This window comes from Tenrec ecaudatus, chromosome 4 (assembly GCF_050624435.1).
Source record: "Tenrec ecaudatus isolate mTenEca1 chromosome 4, mTenEca1.hap1, whole genome shotgun sequence".
Lineage (NCBI taxonomy): Eukaryota > Metazoa > Chordata > Mammalia > Afrosoricida > Tenrecidae > Tenrec > Tenrec ecaudatus.
The window spans coordinates 57,866,098-57,886,127 of record NC_134533.1 but is presented as its reverse complement, the minus strand read 5'-3'; the positions used below and the strand labels follow the sequence as shown (position 1 = coordinate 57,886,127).

At 47.7% G+C, this 20,030-nt stretch overlaps 1 protein-coding gene across 11 annotated transcripts in view; it reads left to right on the top strand.

The window, feature by feature from the left end:
- Positions 1-20,030, top strand: part of TEAD1 (TEA domain transcription factor 1) — a 285,413-nt gene that overhangs the window by 198,379 nt on the left and 67,004 nt on the right. For 6 of the 11 annotated variants that reach the window (XM_075546038.1, XM_075546037.1, XM_075546045.1 and 3 more), the window contains 3 exons: positions 5,498-5,562; positions 8,163-8,225; positions 8,314-8,376. In XM_075546038.1, coding sequence (XP_075402153.1) covers positions 5,498-5,562; positions 8,163-8,225; positions 8,314-8,376 — 191 coding nt within the window. The remainder of the gene's footprint in view (positions 1-5,497; positions 5,563-8,162; positions 8,226-8,313; positions 8,377-20,030) is intronic. The other 5 variants (XM_075546042.1, XM_075546041.1, XM_075546044.1 and 2 more) reach the window with 3 other exon arrangements.

Sequence of the window (20,030 nt, the reverse complement as noted above, 5' to 3'; positions counted from 1 at the left end):
GGCTTGGTGGCTGGATCGATGGCTGGTAGATGGGAAGATGTAATAAGGAAAATAATGGAAAAATTAGTAGAATCTAGACGGTAAAAAGACAATGATGAGTGCGTACTCTGTTCTGTATGCCTGAAATTTTGGGGGTGGGCCGGGTCATAACAGCCTTAAAATAAGGAGTCCTGGTGGTAAAGTGGTCAGGTGTGCTCCATTGCTGGCCAAGAGGTGAGAGACGTCGCTGTCTATTTCCTTAAAGATTACAGCCCATTGAAAAACCTTGGGGGAAGTTCTGATCTATCTGGAGGATCACCATGAGTCAGAATCATCTGGTTGGCAGTGGCCTTCAGTTTTGTTTTGGGGAAGTTGGGGTGGATCTTTAAAGGCCTTAACTGATAGTTTCAGACCTCTGGGAAACCTTCTAGATTTTCTGAATTACCCACAGGTATTCCTAAAACAACGCTCATGGCAGTCGTAGTTTGATGTGTGGAGCCGATTTGCTTTCTTACCTTCCTCTTTGTATTGGATATTGAACTCCCGTGGGCAGGCACTGCCTTATCTTTATATCCTGGATAGGGAGACAGTAGCAAATAGCTTTAAAGTGAGCTTTGTTGAAAGTCATTTTTGAAATACAATATTTACCTGGATTAAGTGCCACCAGGCAAGTGCTTGTTTCTCTATGTGTGATGGGCCAAAGGATTAGAGAGACAAAGATTACAGTTTTAAAACCCCACATTCTGATCTTGGCTGCAAGAGAACAGGACGGTGCCGTGTGGACTCCTGGCTCACTCCCAGGTAGATCAGTGATCACTGGGGTCCAGTGAGCTCCCAATCTTTGCTCTGGGAATTCTGCTCCTCAGTCACACGGTTCAGATCCAGGGCTGTGGTCTGCAGAGACCACTCAACCCATTTGGAGGGATTGGGCCATGGAAACTGTAATTAAGGCTCGGTGTCAGGGTCACTGCCCAGAATCTTGCTGGAGCCTGATCAGTTTTTCCAGTTGTTAAACAATGCCAAAAAAGATGCTGCAAAATCATTTGGAATGGCGTATGTGGTTCCTTCCTTTATGGATAAGCAGTTTTTTATTCTGGTTAGATTTAGAAATTAGGCAGCTTATGTTTTTAACGGTACTCCATATAGTTGATATTTCAAGTAGTTGTTTGAAATAATTTGGCCTATATAGCAGGATTGCGGCTTTTTCCCATCTAAAATTTACAATGAAGTGACTTGATGGAGACTTTGGATTGAGAAGATTTTAAGTCCGATTAGGTTTCCAAGCAATAGTAGAGCATTTAAGAGATAGTAGCCCTGACGACATTGTGGTTTCATCATTGGATTATAACAGCAAGGTCAGCGGTTCCAACCTCCTCGCTGCTCGGAGGGAGAACCAGGAGGCTATCACCTCCTGTAAAGACCTACAATCCGGGAAACCCTGTGAGTTGGAATGGAAGGTGCCTTAAATGTTGCTTAAGAAAATGTTTGGAACCTTACATCAGACAATTCGACATTTAAAAGAATGAAATGCATTATAATATATAACATATAAAAATAGTTCTGGGTGTTTACAGAGTGGAGCAAGGTTTTTAAGATGGACTAAATATTTTTTAAAGTGATTATAAAAATTTGCTGATTATAAAGAGAATTATAAGCTGTTTAAGGTCAATGTAAAACTTGAAGGTAAACCAGTGCATTTTCTTTCTATAACTTGTGATTTATTGGAACCAGGCAAACCTGAATTGTACTTTGTGTGCACAAAGCCACCTTTTCAATTATTTTTGTAAAAATCATTTACCATAAAGTGACTGAGCCTGTGTTTAGGTCACAGTCCATGTTCAATATTCGTTAACTTTGAATTTAAAATTTGAATCAGCAATATTCCTGACGGGCAGGTAGGAGGAAGCACCTAGGAACCCCACATCAATTAACATTCATGCTTTGAAAGAGAATGTCAAAGCAAGCGCCTAGGAGGTGCAGCAGAGGCAGGAGGTTAAAAGCTTTCGGTGCAATGCCGACCATCGTGGTAGGCTTTGCAGATAGTAGGTACTCAGTAGAGACTCCTGTAATAGCAATTTTAAAGCTGTTTTTCTCAAAGTGGGGTACTGCCTGGGCAATGTGTTAACTCCAGGAGTGCTGTTTGCATAGACCACCCGCCACGCAGTCACACGTGGCTGTTCTGGATATTGATCTCATCCATTCAACCAAATGCCATAGGAAATTGAAAATTAGTTATGTATGCTATGTCACACTTACCAAGTCACTCTTCGTAAACAGAAAATGAGCAAGGATGAGGGAGCCAGAGACATGTCCGCCGTCTGGACAAGGTTCAGATGGAATTACACAGAGCACAGGATTTCTCTCTGCTTGGCCACTCAGATGGCCCCGAGCATGAGGGTGCTTGGCTTGCCTGCAGACATTGCCACTGAGGTCTGGCTTCTGGTAATTAGGCACTCACTCCTAGCTGGGCACTGCTGTCAGTGCGCTTTTGAGACAAATTGCAAAATCTGTACAGCCATCTGAGAGATGGAGAAGGATGCCCAATGGTACTACAGAGGAGATTGGTGGCTCTCACAAGTTTGAAAGTGAGTGCTTTGAGAGACAGCCCTCAAAATGGAATTTAGAAATCCCTTTCCTGGGGTAAAAGGAAAGTCCAGTCAGAAGTGTGGTCCAAGAAGATTCTGTCAGGATGCAACGGAACACAAGTAAATGTCAGGTTCTGGTTTCAGATTAGAAACCCCAACTATTCAAGAAACGATGGGATTCGGGAGCTAGCAATACACAGCCCATACATTAAGGCCTGAGAATTCAAGTTGGTGAGTTGACATTTTATCATGGAACCCCCACCCCCCCCCCCCAAAAAAGGGTGGAGTGCTTAGGATGAGGGAAGTAACCAGTCCCCTCTTTTTGTGGACCTGTCATGACAAGGCTGTGCCTGTAGGTCTGGACTCTACGCTCTGAAAGGAAAATAGACCCGATGCCGGCCTCTGATGGCGTGAGGATTCCAGAACGCATCACAAATACCATAGGAAGTCGAGTGGGGAGAGTTTTCGCCCAGGTAGTTTCAGGAGGACCTGAACACTGTCATTAACATCTAAAGGACTGTTATGTGGATAAGGGGACTGTGCTTATTTTTTTGTTTGGGGATCTGGAGATGGAAGTTAGAGGGAGCCCCCAATAAAGCAGGCCTTTGTTCCTTTCAAATGTGTTTGAAGACTTCATGGGTTGTTCTCTTGATCCTCAAAGTGTTTGCTTCCACTCATGGGTCCGCCCATCGGCTGGGCTTTGAGGATTGGATGTGGAGTTTCCTGAAGTTTTGAGCCAGCTGCAGAACTCCACGGTCCCTCTGTCCTCCAGGAGGGACTCTGTCCAGCAGAAAGTTCTACCTCTCAGGCAGGCAGATAGTGAACACAATCATGACTTCATGAACCTTCTCAGCAGCAAAATTCTCACACAGGATTTCCACGAGGGAAGTCTTGGGGTGGTCTGGGGAAGAGGGGCCCCTTGTTTGCACTAGTGTGTACTCTGGAATTCTTTTCATGTGCTGGGCAGTGTTGTGGGAGCTGGAAAAACTTTGAGAATCAAGGTAAAGTTCTCACCCTCTGTGATCCCTGCGTAAGACATAAACACAAATTATACAAATAACCAGACAGTTATTATAGCTGTGCTTTGGATGCAGATCAGGAGAGACGTCTTCAGCAGCAGTTCTCGACCTCACAGGAGTCCCCTAAGACCATCGGAAAACACATATTTCCGATGGCCTTAGAAACTGAGACACCACACCTCTATCTACCTCCAGGTAGGTCCACCCACATTCTGATACACCCACGTACGAGTCCCCAGCGGGAAGACTGTTTAACCCATATCTTTGTCATTAGAAATAAATATTTCACAATATATAATGACATATTATTTTGTGATTAATCACTATGCTTTAATGATGTTCAATTTGTAACCATGAAAATACATCCTGCATATCAGCTATCTACATGATGACTCATGCCAGTAGCAAAATGACAATTACGAAGTAGCAGCGAAAATAGTTTTCTGGTTGGAGGCCACCACAACATGAGGAAGTGTATTAAAGGGTTGAGGACGGACCACTGGTCTCTGGGATGGGCTGCTCTGGAATGGCGGATGGAGGAAACTGGGTCTCAGTGTGGGTAGCTGGAGATTTCCCTCGGTGGGCGACGTGAAGCAGGCCTGAGGATGGCGAGACGTCCTCTCAATAGCCACAGTGCAGTGAGGCTCAGGAGTGCGTCCCTTCACACTTGCTTTGGGCCCCGGAGAGCTCACCTAAGGTGGGCTGATTGATGCAAAGCCAGTCACATGCTGTTGGGAAGCGGGGGCCTTCATACCCGAGACCCGAGAGAGTATGCAAACATTGGATGTGTTATCTGGAGGGACCAGTCCCTGGAGGACATCATGTTTGGTAAAGTGGAGGGAGGGTCAGCAACAACAGAAACCAAGCAGGCAGATCCTCAATGAGATGGGTTGCCACAGTAGCTGCCACCCAGGTGCCATGCTCGAACATGGATGGCAGTGCTTTCTTCCGCTGTGCACAGATGGGGTCTCGCTGTGTCGGGGCAAACTCAAGGGTACCTCTCAGCCATGTGGAAAATGAAGCGTTTGATAGGAAAGCAAGCGGAAGCCAAAGTTTGAGCGGCTCAGAGACACCCATGTCTCGTGTGAGTGGGTTTTTATTTCACAGGGTGTATTATTAGCGATGTGTTCTCCTCGTAGCTTCAAGCGCTATCTTTTCCCATGGCACTATAGTTCTCTGAGGTCAGACTATCTCCTGATTGAATCGGGATGTGTCTTGGGGATTTATCTCTGTGTAGGCGTGTTCATTCCTTACAGGGTTATAAAGCTTAGGGGAGGTTGCGTCTCCCCCTCCCACTGTCACTGCAGTGATCATGTATGTAATTAGAGTTCATGGTGAAAGACTGTCTTTAGGCATGTCTGCATGTACACGGTTTAGCTTCTTAGACCTAGTTGTAAGGGTGCCTGCCACTGCCTGGGTGCCAAAGTCTCTTGAGACCATTCAGATCCCATCCCCCCCACCCCCCACCCCGCTCTCTCTTGTATTTATTTATTTCAACTGTTCAGATTCTAACTGGAATTTCACCCCAAGTAGAAACCAGAATGCAACTGGATTTGACAAAAAAAAACAAGAAGGCCAGAACAGCACTGGGCTATTTCCTCCCAGATCATCTCTTTGTTGGATTTGTTGCTTACACATGTAACCCCCGTTCAGCTACAAGCACACACACAGCAAACACACACGCAAGGCAGAGTCTCAAGCACACCTCTGCCCTCAGAAACCCTAGCTTCCTCTGGCAGATCCAAGTTCAAAGTCAGAATACCCTTCCTCCTAATCTTCCACCCTCAGTGTGTATCTAGTATTAATACACCGACAGCTGCAACTATGACATGATTGGGTTCTGAGTCTTAGCTGTCAATGGTTGGTTTTGTTTTTAGGTAGCCCACTTTATTGTGAATTCTTTCTTTCTTCCAGGTAGGAATGAACTGATCGCCAGATACATCAAACTCAGGACAGGGAAGACGAGGACAAGAAAGCAGGTAAGGGGCCCTCTTGGGTGGTGCTGCATGTCCTGTCCGCGAATGGCCCCAGGAGGCATTTTGGCTGCGGTGGCTGGCTGCGCTTCAGCTCCCAGGAACCCCCAACTTGAGGCCCCTGTGCAAGCAGCAGCGTTCTAGGTGCTCCTGGACCGGCTGTTACCACTGCTCATCATTTCAGTGACCCTGAGGACGAGGCCTCCCCAGTGGAGTGCTTCTCATGCCCATACTTAGGCTCCTCCCTGACAGAGCTCAGATCTCGCTGCCCGGGACAGCATGGAGGGAGACTGCTCCTGCACGGTCGATGGGAACTCACGTTTCTTCCCCAAATGGTGCACCTGCCAACGCCGCCAAGGCTTGCAGGCATGTGTACTCTCCCAAGTCCCAAGGTGGTGAGATATCTTGCACCTTGTAAAACCCTGGGACAACGGCCTCTTAGTCATCGTGTCCACGAGTAACGCTAGCAGCCTGTGCATCAGCCTAACATCATGCAGCTGATGTGCATCCTGGGGACTGTTGTTCCTTCAGCGTGGCTTGTGGTCATTAGCCACTGCACAGAGGTGAAGTTACGACTCACCCACCTCTTGTGCAGGGTGGACCAGGTGAGGGTATTTTCCTCTGCCGTCTGTCGGCACCCGGCCTCCCCTGGTCCTAGCAGAGGGTGATCACCACAAATCTCTGAGGTGAACCCAGTATAGAGCTGGGATGGACTAAAAATGCTGGTCTAATTAAGGAAAACAAAGCCCAAAGGGTTTAAAAAAAGCAACCAACCACCACCACCTGATGGGTGAGTTGTTAAAAATGAACTTTAAAACTTTGATCTCTGCCGAATGATCTGGAATGGCTCTGAAAATACATATATCTGCCGTCAAAAGCCACAGGGCCAGGTAGGCTGGGGTCTCCTTAAGCCCGAGGGGCAGCTTCCAGTTCTGCTGAAGGGCTGTTTTTCTGAGTGTGTGCCTGGGACAGGCTTTATCCCCAGGAATGCTACATGCGCCACAGCCTGGAGGGCCTGGTGCTGAGTCAGCACAAGAGAAGCCGGCCTTCTGCCAGGGCAGAGGCAGGCCATTGTCGGTTTGGGGGTGTCGCCCTAACTGTGGCCCTCATCAACTCAGAGGATCCTGTGAAAATGAAATGGGCCGCAAACAGAAACCAGTGGAAATCCAGGGGCTGGATGCGGGGGTGAAGAAGCCCAGCAGGAGCCTCTGCTTCTCTGAGCCTTGCAAAGTACACAAGCAAACTGACAGGGGGAAAGTTGAGTTTGATGGAACTCGGAGACCTAGAGAGAGGGCTCCTTGGTGATCATACACCCGGTCTGCAGAGTTGCTGTTATGTGAATAGAAGAACCTTCACCGAGCCGCTGAACTTTGAAATGGCAAGCTGGGCACCTGAGCGAGCTCTGGTCATTCTCCCCAGCCCCTTCACTGGGGCAGCCGGCCCTCACAAAATGATAACCAAGTGCCTAATGAAAGAGATGTGAATTTGTTGACCTCTCGGAACCATTGTGCTTCAGAAACGGCCGGCTTTGCCTCCCCACCCCGGCATCCTGGGAATGGCCCTAGGCAGCAGTTGGTGATGCACCCCTCCAATGTGGTTCTGTTGTTGAGCAAATCCGGGTGGTTTTCAATCCAGATTTTTAACAGGCTGGCTGGCTGGCTGTATTCACACATTTCGCTTTGTAATAATATGCAAATCTACTTGGCACCCAGTCAGAAGAGTGAAAGGATTAGAGATAGTTATAAGAGGAGGAGAAAAAGAACTGAGGGGGTGGGCAGTGGGGAAGCTCTGCTAACTGGGACTTTCCACTTCTTTTTGAGATCTAATTTACATGTCAGTATTATTTTAACATTTGCTACAGAATCCAGAGCTCTTAATGAGATCAGAATACAACCAACTGCATCTGCTTTTTGATTTTGCAGAAGGTGCTAATTTATGGATCCCCCCCCACCCCCCCCGCGCACACACAAAAAAACAACACAACACACTGCCATCAAGTTGATCCGACTCCCAGTGACCCGCCTGGGCAGAGTAGAGCTGTCCCCTAGGCTTCTCCAGGCTGGGGATTTTTATGGAAGCTGACTGCCATGTCTTTCCTCCCAAGGAGCCTTCGACCCACCAACCTGCTGGTTAGCAGTCCAGCACTTTAACCACCGTGCCACCGTGGCTCCTGCTTTATAGGCAGTCTCTTCTGAGCCGAGACAAAGGGAGTTTCCATCCTGATCCTGAGACGTTAGATGTGTTTTCACTCATGCCTACCCCCACCTTTTAAATTTTATGAAGAAACCCGCCCCCCCCCAAATAGTTTTTCCCGAACCCGTGATTTCTTCTCCCGGGTAGGAGACCACCTGTGAGTCTCAACCTTCACCCTGACATGGAGTCACTGCATTGATGGCCCAGTCTGAAAGGCTTAGAGCAACGCTGGGGGCTTGGTGTCTGGCCCGGACTGTGTGTTCCTAACTGCCGCGCTTTGTTGAGATGCAAATAACCTCCCCCACCCCTCCCCCTTGAAAAACCCTCGCGAGGAGTAGCGATTTTATATTTGATTTCCTTTTTTTGTTTTGTTTTGTTTTGTTTGTTTCCCCTCATAAACCCGCACAATGTAGGTGTCTAGTCATATACAGGTCTTAGCAAGAAAGAAAGTTCGAGAAATTCAAGCCGCCATTAAGGTACGTCTGGCTTGCCCAGTTGTAGGGGGCTTTTCATCTCCATGGTTACAGGCGTTTCCTTTGTCTCCCTCCCTTCCCCTCCCTGCAGGTGTCTAGTCACATTCAGGTTCTTGCCAGAAGGAAATCTCGTGATTTTCATTCCAAGCTAAAGGTATGCGCTTTCCTGCTTTTTGGCTTGTGGTTGCTATGCACCTCACTTCCTGTTTTCCATGGCGACCGTGAATGCCTGGTGCTGGGATCCTGTAACCTAGTTTCCTCGCATGTGAGAGCTGTTGTCCTTCCTTTGTGTCTAATCCCTTGGTCTCTGTACTAGCCTCACATTAAACTCCAGAGTGTGGATGCGTGCGTGCGGGTTCCTGATAACAATGCCTACGCGGCGCAGAGCTGCTCCTGATAACTTTGCAGCCCAGAAACCTGATTTTTTTTTTCTTTTTCATATTCTTTTTTAAACCTTCAAATGGCCACCAAACAGCTCAGTAATTGGAAAGGAATAAAGTCCAAGAGAGACACAGTGGATGCAGAAATTATTTTTAAAAGAAAAAAATCATTTCCAGAATGGTCATGAAATGCATTAAAAATAAAATTTAGATATTATTTTAATGTGGGCTTTTGATGTATTTCCAGAAATATTTATGAAAAAGAAGTCCTTTTCCGGTAATGTTTCTTCCAACATGGGAGAGTATTTGAGGCCACGTTTCTTCCACGTTGCTTAAAATTGTGTTCAAAATGAACGGCTCTGTTATTTGGAAAAAAAGTTTGAGGGTATGGCCTTCAAACAAAAGAAAAAATGGATTTTACAGACAGGAAAGTTCTTGCTCATGTAAGCCTGCATTTGCAACTCAATCTACAGTGAGTTTTAATTTTTTTACCCCCTATCAACACATCTCATTTCAATAATCTCTTAAAATTATTTTGAAGCTAAAAATGGAAGCGTGGACCATTTTTTAAAAGACAAGTTCTCCCCGTTTTCTTCTCTTCCAAAGTGTGCAGGGAAAAAGGTGGGACTTTTTTCCTTTTCCCAGTGCCCTGTTTTCAACAGTGCAAAGGGATGTTTGTTTACAGGGAAGAGTTCAACTTTCTAGCAAAAGTGAATTTGGATCCTGTATTATTGCCTTTCCGATGTGCCTTGGTTTTTGTCTTATTCTGCTCTGATTTTTGCCACATATGAATTTGTTTTTGTTTGAACCGAGAACACACAGTGTAGTTTCACTGCGTTGAGTGGCGGAGCACTGGGACTGTCCCCGAAGGGCTCCGACTTTTTCTTCTTTCTTTTTTTTAAATGCAAACCAGGCTGGCAGTGGAGCCGGACTAGGTCCTCTGCTAGGCTAGGCAGGAGCACTTGGCGTGGTTCCCTCTGCAGTGGGCTGGCTCGCTCGCACACGTGGCTGATGGTGGCTGGCTTTTAGCTGCACTGGCTGAGCAGTTGGAAGACTAAGATAACTAAATAGAATCCCGCTTTTTAACCCAAGGTGCAGTCCCCTCTATGTGGATGTAACTACCCTAGTGTTTGCTGAAGTTCTGACCCTGTTTCTGATCTTTCTGAGCTAACGGGTTAATGATGTACAAAGAAGTTTACAGACATCAATTGTGTGTTTCCGGTCGAGATGTTATGCATTGCACTCTTTGCACTGTTGGGTGGTTCTGGTCAACGTACCAGGGCACAGAGTCCTCAGCTGAACGCCTGGACAGTAAAATCCTCTTGCTTGGTGATGCTTCTTTGCTTTTTACCTATGCCTACACAGAGACACACAGCTATACTTGTTTTGTTCTTTAAAAAAGGATTAATGGCCCCGCTGTCAGACCTGGCCCACTCTTCTTCGGGGCAGGCAGCGGAGGAGGTGGGAGAAGAGGCAGTGGCGTGGCAACTGGCTCAGCATTTACGCTCCAAGAACCACCTCCGTCTTCTGTGGCTCCTTTCCTTACTCCCTGCCACATGATTCTTTGAGAAAATGGACTTCTTTGTGGGTTGTTGTTTTTTTTCTTTTGCATCACTTAATATCAATGGAGTGTCGCTGACAGGGAGTTCATCATGGTGGGCAGTTAACACCCAACCCTCTTCTCCCAGAGCCGGCAGTGTAAAGGGGACCATGAAATAGAGCTTTCTCTTGCTTAAGTGTTAGCTGTTAGTGCCAACGTAAAGCACAGAGGGGATTCTAGGGACCCCCTGCATAGAAACATACTTCTGAGTTTAAACACTGAAAGGGAGGAGTTCCCATAATGCTCAGCCACTTCCATGTCCTTGCATGTAAGGCCAATGTAAAGTAGTGAGTTCCACAATTCTGACTCTGAGGAGACACACAGGAAACTGGGGCTCAAAGGGTGTAAGTTGACTTGACAAACGTCTCAAAGCTTAGTAAGTGGCAAAGCCCGGATTTGAACTCAGATCCTTCTGAACCCTAAACCACTGCTCTTTCAGGCAGACTTTCATGTAGTGGAGATGGGAGAAGGCTTCGTGCCATTGCGTAGCATGTGTAACCGGTCAGCCCTCGTGTTTGCTGGAGCGGCAGGCCTTCAGTTTAGAACAAAGAGGAATGTTTAATGTGGACCTGGAAACATGGAGGTCAATACAGACCTGCCCTTAGGGGTTGGTGCTGTGACGGTCATCAGTAACTCAGGGGCGATGCGGCCTTACTGCACAGAGCTGTCGTGGCATCACTCTGTGGGCGTCGGAAGAGAGACTGGCTGGCCCTTGCTTCCTGGAGATGCTACTGCCTCCACTTCTCCCATGGGCATTCTATCCTAAAGACGTGGCCCTTAGCCTCCCTAACCAGCCATTGCTTGGAAGTGGTCTCAGCCTATTAAACTGACCAGGTCTCAAAGGAAGAGGTGGATCTTATCCACACTATTGTTCGGCTCTGGAGTCTTCCGGCACATTTGTGAGGGGGCAGAAGCAAGCATCCTCACCAACTTTGGGATGGGGTGAGAAGATAGCCCCCACTCTTTCGGAGCCTTCCGTATCCTCTGCTGTGATAAATTCACTAGAGTCATGGGAAGCCGTCCCAACAAGGCAAGCATGGGGGACCCGGCTGTGGAGGTGGGAGGCAGTTCCTTAGCTCTCAAGAGACTCTTGAGTTGTGCCTGAGAAGATGTAGGAAAGTGTCCTAGAGGAGGCGGTGATGCCCGAGCCTATCAGGATCTACTGTGGCAAGCCCTCTCTCCGCCAGGCAGGTCGCCACCTCCATGCAGACTCCAAAGTCAAAAGAATTCTGTTTTCTGGAGCAGACAAAGGCCTATGGTTCTCCTGTGTGAATGGGGCCAAACTTAACGTTTACCTTGTCCTCCCAGGGAGCTTGAAAAGGTGCTCTACCCACACCTGGGGTCCTTGCCAGGGGTGGCTTCCATGTGAGGGCTCTCGCCAAGAAGCAGCTCTTCCCTCACGAGGAAGAGTGTGGTTTCCCGACCGTTCTTAAATAACAAAACTCATGTTTCATTTCAAACCCTCACTTGAGACTTTGAATACAGCCTGGAAAATTCCATGATCTTTCCAGTCCATTGCCCAATGTACTACCGCTCCTAGAAGTGAGTGAACGCTGTTCTAATGTAAGCACAGCTGGTCGCGGACATCTCAAACCTTTGACTGTTCCGCTGAACAAGGTTTGACCCGCCACGCGACTTTATACAGCAGGCGGAGGAGGTGCCTACCTGTCAGGCTGTCCCTCCTAGCCATGCATTCCAGAACAGCCCATGTGCCCCATTTTCAAAGTTGTATTCTCTGAGCTCTGGAGCTTGCTCTAACATACACCAAGCTCCTCCGAAAGTAACAGGCTCAAAGAAACCATTGGAAGAAAGTGGCCATTCTTGTGTTCCTATTTGCAGTTGAGTCATCTCGCTAAAGAAAGCCACTCTCTTGGAAGTCTCTGGGAATAAATTCCAAAGGCCAGCTCTACCCTGCTGCCGCTGCTGCCAAGGACACTGAAGCCACCGTGGCTGTCCAAGTGTTTGCTTAGGGCCTAGATCTCCCCCAAATGTGAATGTGTTCTGGAGAAACATCAGGCGCACATACTGTTTTCAGCTTCGTCCTTGGGGAGAACACGGGGCTTCTTGGGGGCCAACCCCAGGTAGGGGGACTCAGTAGGAGAAGTTAAGCAGGACAGTGTGGGTGCAGCAAAAGCAGTGACTAATTCCGACTGAGGGACTTGAGGAAGCTTCAAGGAGGGGAGGCCATTCTCTGCCAGGGGAAAGGGAGACTATCAGGGCCACTTGAGTTAGAGGCTTGGGATGGGCTGGAGCATCTGAGGAGCTCTCGCCAGTCGTTTTTCGGAGGGTCGCTAAGAGGGAGTCAGTAATTCAGAGACAGCTGTGAGGGTCCGGGGCTGGGGAGAGCAGTAGTCAGTCCTTCTTGCCGTCTTTGGCTGCCTTCCCAAGCCAGGCACTTTCTCCGCCTATCTGCTCTCAATGTTTTTAAAGAGTAAATTATTTTTTAACGTTTCTGTCCTTACTAAAGCTGGAAAGTATACGCCAAATGAGTTTCAATAAGAGCAGTTGAAGCTTAACTTATTAAAGACTTAGGTCTCTTAAAGGCATGTGCATTTAAATTTATCAGTGAAATTTTTGATGTTGCCCAGTTTTCAGCACCGCAAGTGAAAAACTACAGAGAATAACATTCTTTATGTTTCTACCATCCACAAATGTTCATTTTTACTGTGACATAGTTCCTTTTATATTTTAAAAGAAAGAAATGCTAATCCGTTGTACTTACACAGTTTATTTTCTCTAACCAATATCTGTCTCTTTCCTTCAGTACTTCTGTCTCTCTCTGGCCATTTATTTTCCCAGAGAACACAAAAATCCACCACTAGCTCTCTGACCTCTTTTTGCCTCTTTCCTAAAATTAATCTAGAGTTTTATTCATTGTCTGTCGACCAGTTGTATTCTTTTGTGTTACAGCAACAAACTGCTAGCACTCCCCCGCCCCCTACACGCACACAGTTTACAGCAGCCTGAGCCAAGGTAAACTTGGCTAACTCTTTGGGGTGACCACATGGATATTGACCAAAGACTAGAAGGGGAAGATGCCGGGAGCCGGGAACTATTAAAAAGTGTTAAGCAGAAGTAGCCAGGTAGAGAAAGAACTGGATGAGGAACGGGAGACCCCAGAGCTGGGGAGCCAGGGAGGGGCCTGAGGATTGCAATTGAAGACTGAAGAGTTGGTTACAGGGAAAGAGGACTAAAGCACGGTTGTGACCAGAGCTTCAGAACTTTGGGAATTAAACACGCTTTCCATCTATGTTTTGTTGAGAGTGCTCATTGATGGGCTAGAAGAGAGCGTATCTTAGAGAAAAGAGGTGTTTCTCAGTGGGAAGAGTGCCCTAGGTCATGTGTCTCCCGCCGCCCCCCCACTTCTGCCCCCCCCCCCCCCAATCCTTTAGCTTAGCCAGTCTTCAGATGGAGGGTATGATTTTAGGTAGCTGGGTCTGGTTCTCGTGAAATGGAAGTTGACTTCCTCCTCTTGCTAGGATGCAGGTGGGACTAGGGCTGTGCAGGAATAAGGAAGGGCCACTGTTGTGTAGCTGTGGGAGCTTGCATGGGAGAATCACCTCCAGGGTCCCTTAAACCACAACCATGTCTAGTGTTTTGCCTTGTCCTTCCAACAACATCTCGGATTGTTGCATGCATGCCTGAGAAGACCTGGTGGGATGTTCTCAGAGCTGGCCCACAACGCTATGCATTTAGTCTCGATTATGGATTATTTCCACTCTGGAAGGTTACTATCAAGAAAGCATATAGCAAGATTCTCTGTGAATGTTGCATCCCTCATTGTTCCTACTCAGGTCCCTCTCGTGGTTCCTGCCCCTGAGGCTCTCCAAATGTTCATTGGCGAGGCTGGCCAGGCCCTGCCCACAGACCTCCTTTGCCCATGGTTATTAGGTGCCCTAGAGTCGGGCCTGACTTGATAGCAACCCTGTGTACAGCAGAAAGAAACACTGCCAGGTCCTGTGCCCTCCTCACAATTGCTGTTATGCTTGAGCCCATTGTTGAAGCCACTGTGTCCGTCCAGCTCATCAAGGGCCTTCCTCTTCTTCACTGCCCCTCCATGTTACCAAGTATGGTGTCCTTCTCCAGGGACTGGTCTCTACTGACAGCATGTCCAAAGTAGGTGCTAGGTGCTCCCTATTCAAAGCACCCTTACAGAGACCAGAAAAGAGAGAAAATTGGTCCTGCATTTGCTGGCTCCAGGAGCTTGCAAGAATCACAGCCAGCTCAGTCCACCTTCGCTGTGGACCAGTGCATCACCAGGTGAAGTTGGAGTAGGCTGTTTCTGGTTCATCTTGGAGTATGTTTGGGGAGGGCTTAACTCTGGACAATCCTGGCAAGAAAGGAAGTCTTGACTGCTCTGCCTTTGGCCGCATCATGAAGCAGACACACTTCATTCAGTGGGACACACACGCCAAGCGCTGGGCATGCGCTGCACAAGAGCCCGTATTGCTGACCCTGCATCATCTCAGCAGAGCAGAACAAGGTCGGAGCCTCTCTGACTGTGATCAGTCACTGGTGATAATTTACAAGGCACATGTACTCCCCCGGGGCCATTTTCTTCATTTTTGCCCTGGTGGCCTTCGTGATTTGATTTCTGAACAGGCCGTTCCTTCCAATAAGCAGAGAGCCCCAAAGTTCAAATTGTTGACTTAGTTTTCCTTTGAGAAGTTTAAGAACTTCGCTGGGGCCACTGTGAAAGCCCTGTTTGCTGACTCCCGTTTGTGTTGCAGTGGCTTCCACCCAAGTGCAGACCCGCCCTCAGGAAAGACAGACACACATTCCTGCAGGCAGTGGCCCCGATCCCTATGGCTCCCCCTACCCTTACCCCTTCCACAGCTAACTCTTAGTGCCCAAGGCAAAGCACACCCGAGACAAGTGTCTTTGTCTTCCTGTCAGCACCAAGGCACTTGGCCTTGCCACTGGACTTGGGAAATGATGCATGGCCTTTGCTGGCATGTCCCGATCTTTGGGGAGTTCTTTGGCATTCATGGCAGGCATCCACTCCTCAAGATAGGCTCATTGCCTTGTGGTTAATTTAACAGAACGAGAGCTTAGATTGGAGACCATGATTTCCTCTTGCCTGGGTGTGATGGAATTAGAAGCTATCCTCGCGGCATGGCCACGCCAAACGTCAATTGGGAGGCAGAGCATTGACCCACATCTGCCTTGTTCTGAACGGAGCCTCGGCAGTCTGGTGTGGAAGGCCAGCAGAAATAGCCGGCCTCGATGTTTCACAGAGCACACCCCATGCTCATCAGCCTCCAATAGACAATTCCCAAGAGCCCCATCGACCTTGAAGATCGTTGTGAAGACCAGAGCTTTTAAATATTCCCGCTGCTGAGCTCAGTGAGCCAGGTAGCAGGGTCAACAAGGGCAAGGCTGCAGGCAAGGTGCTTGCGGGGAACTTGATGTGATTCTCAGAGCAGCCAAGAAGCTGGTTTTGTTCCTCTGATGTGACAAATGAGGTAGCAGCAGCCTGACTGTCATAAGTGACTGGCCCAGGGCCACACATCTGCATTGGATCCCACGGCTGTCTGGCAGTGCACCTAAGCTCTTTTCATGGAGTAATGATGTCTTGCTGCCTCTCCCAAAGGTGCCATTCAGGAGGAGTGCTCACTCCCCTGCCTGGAGTGCAAGGTCTCTCGCTCCACCCACCCACAGCGAGACAGCTGGTTCAGACACAGTGACCCTGTACTGAGGGTCTGAGACATAGTGCATCTTTATGGGAGCAAAGGGCCCCATCTCTCTCCCAAGGAGTTTTGAACCACTGACCTTGGGGTTAGCAGCCCAGTGCCTAACCCACAGAAAAATCAAGGTTCCATAGTTCCCTCTTTCACTCCCTGCCATTGAATTGATGCGACCCTATAGGACAGAGTAGAGCTGCCCCTGCAGATTTCCGAGACTGTAACTCTTCATGGGAGCAGAAAGCCCAGTCTTCCTCCCAAGGAGTGGCTGGTGGTTTCAAACGGCTGCCCCATCACCTAACCACCACACCCCAGGGCTTCAGGGAGCCCACTTTTGATTTTGTCAGTGTGCTTCAAGGACAGAGGAGGTGAGTGACGGGAACCAGTTTGCAGTCTGTGGCTAAACTTGATCAGCTGCCCACTAGGGTTCCTCTGGCCCCTCTCAGGTGTCCTACCTGCTTCTTGCTGTCACCTCCTAGAGAAACAGGACTGATGAGCAGAAGAGTGTCTTCTAGATAACTCCGGCCGAACCGACAGCCAGGCAGCGCTGAACTGAATCCCTAGTAGGGAGTTGATCTGCACACCAAGATATCACATGAATTCTCAGCTGCAGACAGCCCTTTATAATGCTAAGACCCACACCAGAATGGAAGAAAAAGCTGTTGACAATTATAAAATACTAAATATAGCCCAGTACCTTTAAAAATGAATAATGGCAAAAGCCTTGAGTTTTTCAACCCCCTTTGATGTGAATGGAGCCTTTGGCATTTGGAGATACAATAAGATGAATTAATTACTACTCATTAGACAGCAAGTCAGGCGAAGTATGAATGTGCCTTCTCGCCTCAGCATTAGCTGTTGCCTGACTGAAATAGCCCTTTTGTGTTTACTCCTGCCTTCTCTAATAATAAGTAAATTAGAGATCATGGCTAGAAAAATTCAAGGGCCCTCCAGCCTTTCTCCGAAGCCTTCCTATAGTTTTGCGATGTTTATCTTCTCAGAGGCTACATCTAATCATTGCAAAGGGCATGCGGAGCTGCATAGTGCAAGATTAGAAACAACATCTGCAAAATGACTTCTTGGGAAACTATTTTGCGTTTTGTGTCTTTTTCTGAAAAAGTGATTTTGCAAGCAAATTACTGTCTTTCCTTGCCTGCACTTATTTTTTTATATTGCTGGGGAAAGTAGATTTGAAGGAAGGCATTTAATAGCTATCAGGAGTTTTTGAATCCTTGGTCCTTCTCCTCCCCCTACCCCCTTTTTCTTCTTCTTTTGACTTTACATATTTTCCCCGGTGCTCATTGGTAGCCTTTCAGATGAATAAATTAGTTGGGAGTCTTTTATATTAGATCTGAAATGATGGCTCTGAATAAGCTGTTTGAAATAAATTGATTTAGTATGCCAGTCATAAAAATTCTATGTATGGCAGCTGTAATATATTGTATATGTAAGCCTGTTACTTTTATTATGTTTAAAATTTGCGTGTGGTGAATGTCTAAATTATGAGGTCATTGATTTCCCAGAATAATCAGAAGGCGGGGGAGCTGAGAGATAAAGGAACAACACTCCCCAAACATCCAGAAGCTGATTCATAAAAAGCCCTGAAGCCGTGTGCATTTGTAATACTGCTGCCTTCCTGTCATGTATCTTACATGTAGACATTTTCCAAACAGTGTGTACTTTTCAGCCACAAAAAGGAGCCAGTCAGTGGAACGGGGAGTTGTAGCAGCAGCCCGCTCTGCTTCATGAAATATGAAAGCCTGTTTACTTAGTAACAATAACAGTTTGAAAGGCTTCAGGTTGAGGAGCTTATGCGTGACACAGCTGGCTTGCACCGTGTGTGGCTAGCGCGGTGAAGCCACTGACAGTAGTGGCGTGCCAGAAATTGGATACTGAAGAAAGTGGGGTAATGAGACGTGCACCCCAGGCTCGAGTGCTTCATCAGCTTTACTTTCGAGTCAAGGGCGCCATTTGTTCTCATCACCCACCCCCTTTGATAGGATGGAGAGAGAAAATCAGTAAGATGAGAGTTGGTGCAGATTGGTCCCAGCTTCTGTCTGGGACACATTTTTGTTGTGCAAATCTCATCAGAGTATTTCCTGTAGCTGGCGGCACTGTGGTTAAACACCTGTCTACTAACAGGAATAGTGGCATTTCAAGCCCATAGCCACTCTGCATAAGGGAGATGTACTACTCCTGGTTCCGGAAAGATTTCTAGCTTTGGCGACTCTATGGGGGCAGTTCTGCTCTGTCATGTGGGGTCCATGTGAATCAGAATCGGCACACAACAATAAAACCCCCATAGGGTGTAAAGCATGAAATTGATCTCAACACTCTCAAGGTAGAAGGTTCATGTGCTCATCCTTTGTCCATTTCACCCACCTCACAAGTGTTGGTGGGGACACGTCTTAAAGACGGCATACAGATGTGGCCACATCGGTGTTTCCATGGGCTTCGGTGAACAGCGCAGGATGGACAGGAATGTTCAGATGTCCGAGGACAGGGAGCAGAACGACACAGGGCAGCGGTTTGCTCAGGCCTGACATTTAGAGTTATAATTCTTTCCCCGCAAAGCCAGGCGTGTATCCGTGGGCTGAAAATGACAATTTAGAGACCCTGCCATTGAAATCTCTTAGCTCGGCCTCCTCCTGTCCTCCCATTTCAAGATAAGTGGATCTACAGCCGAGCTTGCAGTTCTGATTTCAAGATCTGTCCCCAGTGGTGGTTTATTATCTCCAAGGTTACTTCAGATTTCAAACCAAAATATCCCTTACCCTTTTAAAAAATGGCAAATGTAGATCATATATAAAGGGGTGGGGAGGAGGTGGTGCTAGGAAATTAAATGAGTTATCAGAATGTCGCCAGGACAAAAGATAGGAAATCACTGGTCTAGATATTTCTTAGTCCATTTGCAGAAAATTGCCTATTCTCAAATAGGTAGGTCAAGTGCAGACAGAACTTCTACTTGAGATAAAATTTCCTCTCCACACTTGGATTTCTCTCTATTAGGATGGGCAGCTAGCTGAGTGCTGCCCAAATTTTAACATCTTGCTCTCCTCATTAGTGCGTGTTGTGGTTTCTTTTCTTTTGGGGAGGTAGCGGGGGTGGGAATGCGGGGGCAGGGCAGCAGCTAGGCTATATCTATTAAGATGTTTTTGTATTTTTTGCTTCTAACTAGCTACAAGTAATGCACTCTTGGCTTTAGAGCACAAAGGGGGAATCACTTTCTTTTGTAGGTAAAGAAAGTGTGTGTGTGTGTGTGTGTGTGTGTGTGTGTGTGTGTTGGTGTTGATTTGCCCAAAGTTAATGCAGCTGGTTAGCTAATGTCAGGGCAGGCTGGAACTGGCTCCTCTGACTGCCCAGCATGGATACTTTTTACTGCCACACAGCAAATGGATGACATAGAAGAGACGGGTTTTGCTGCTCCCACTTTTGAGCTTTGGTTGTCCTTGAAGTACTCCGTAGAATGCTTGGTCACAAGCGAAACCAAGCCTTATTGAGCGCCAGAAAAGGGATCCCAGTTCTGAGGCTATGTGACATCAAAAGCCAAGATGGCTACTCTTCTCCTTCTCAGCTGACTAATAGTCCCTGTTAAAAAGGGAGTTGGGGAGGTATAAACATTGAGGACATTTTCAGTAAGCCTCCCAAAGGGCCACGCTCCCGGGATTTAGTGGGTGACGGAGATGTAAGCAAACACGTGGCACTGGACCACCCAGTGTTTGGAGCCAGGAGGTGCCCCACCCATGCACAGAAATACACTCTGTATTGGCCAGGGGAGTCAGCCCTTCCCCGTCGGGAGTATTTCCTGAGCTCGGAACCCCGGCTCAGTGGTGAGGCCTCTGCCATGGAGCCGAGCCCACCAGTCTTCTGTGGTATTGCTCTCTGAAGCCAGTCAGCGAAGCCAGCAAGAAGGCCCAGCCGCCATTTTCCAAGCTCCCCAGCCTGGGCCCTAGAGGAGTTGTAGGGCAGCTCCCACAGGAGAAAGGCCCCCCTTGGCCCGACCCATGCCATTTCTCCAGTATGAGAAATCGTCTCTGGAGCACTTCTAATCTGGCCTTTGCGGGTTTTGTGCTTGCGGGCTGTAGTGATGGCTCCAAAGAGGAACCAGCGAGTTCATAGTAATGCACTGGGGTATGCCCTCTTT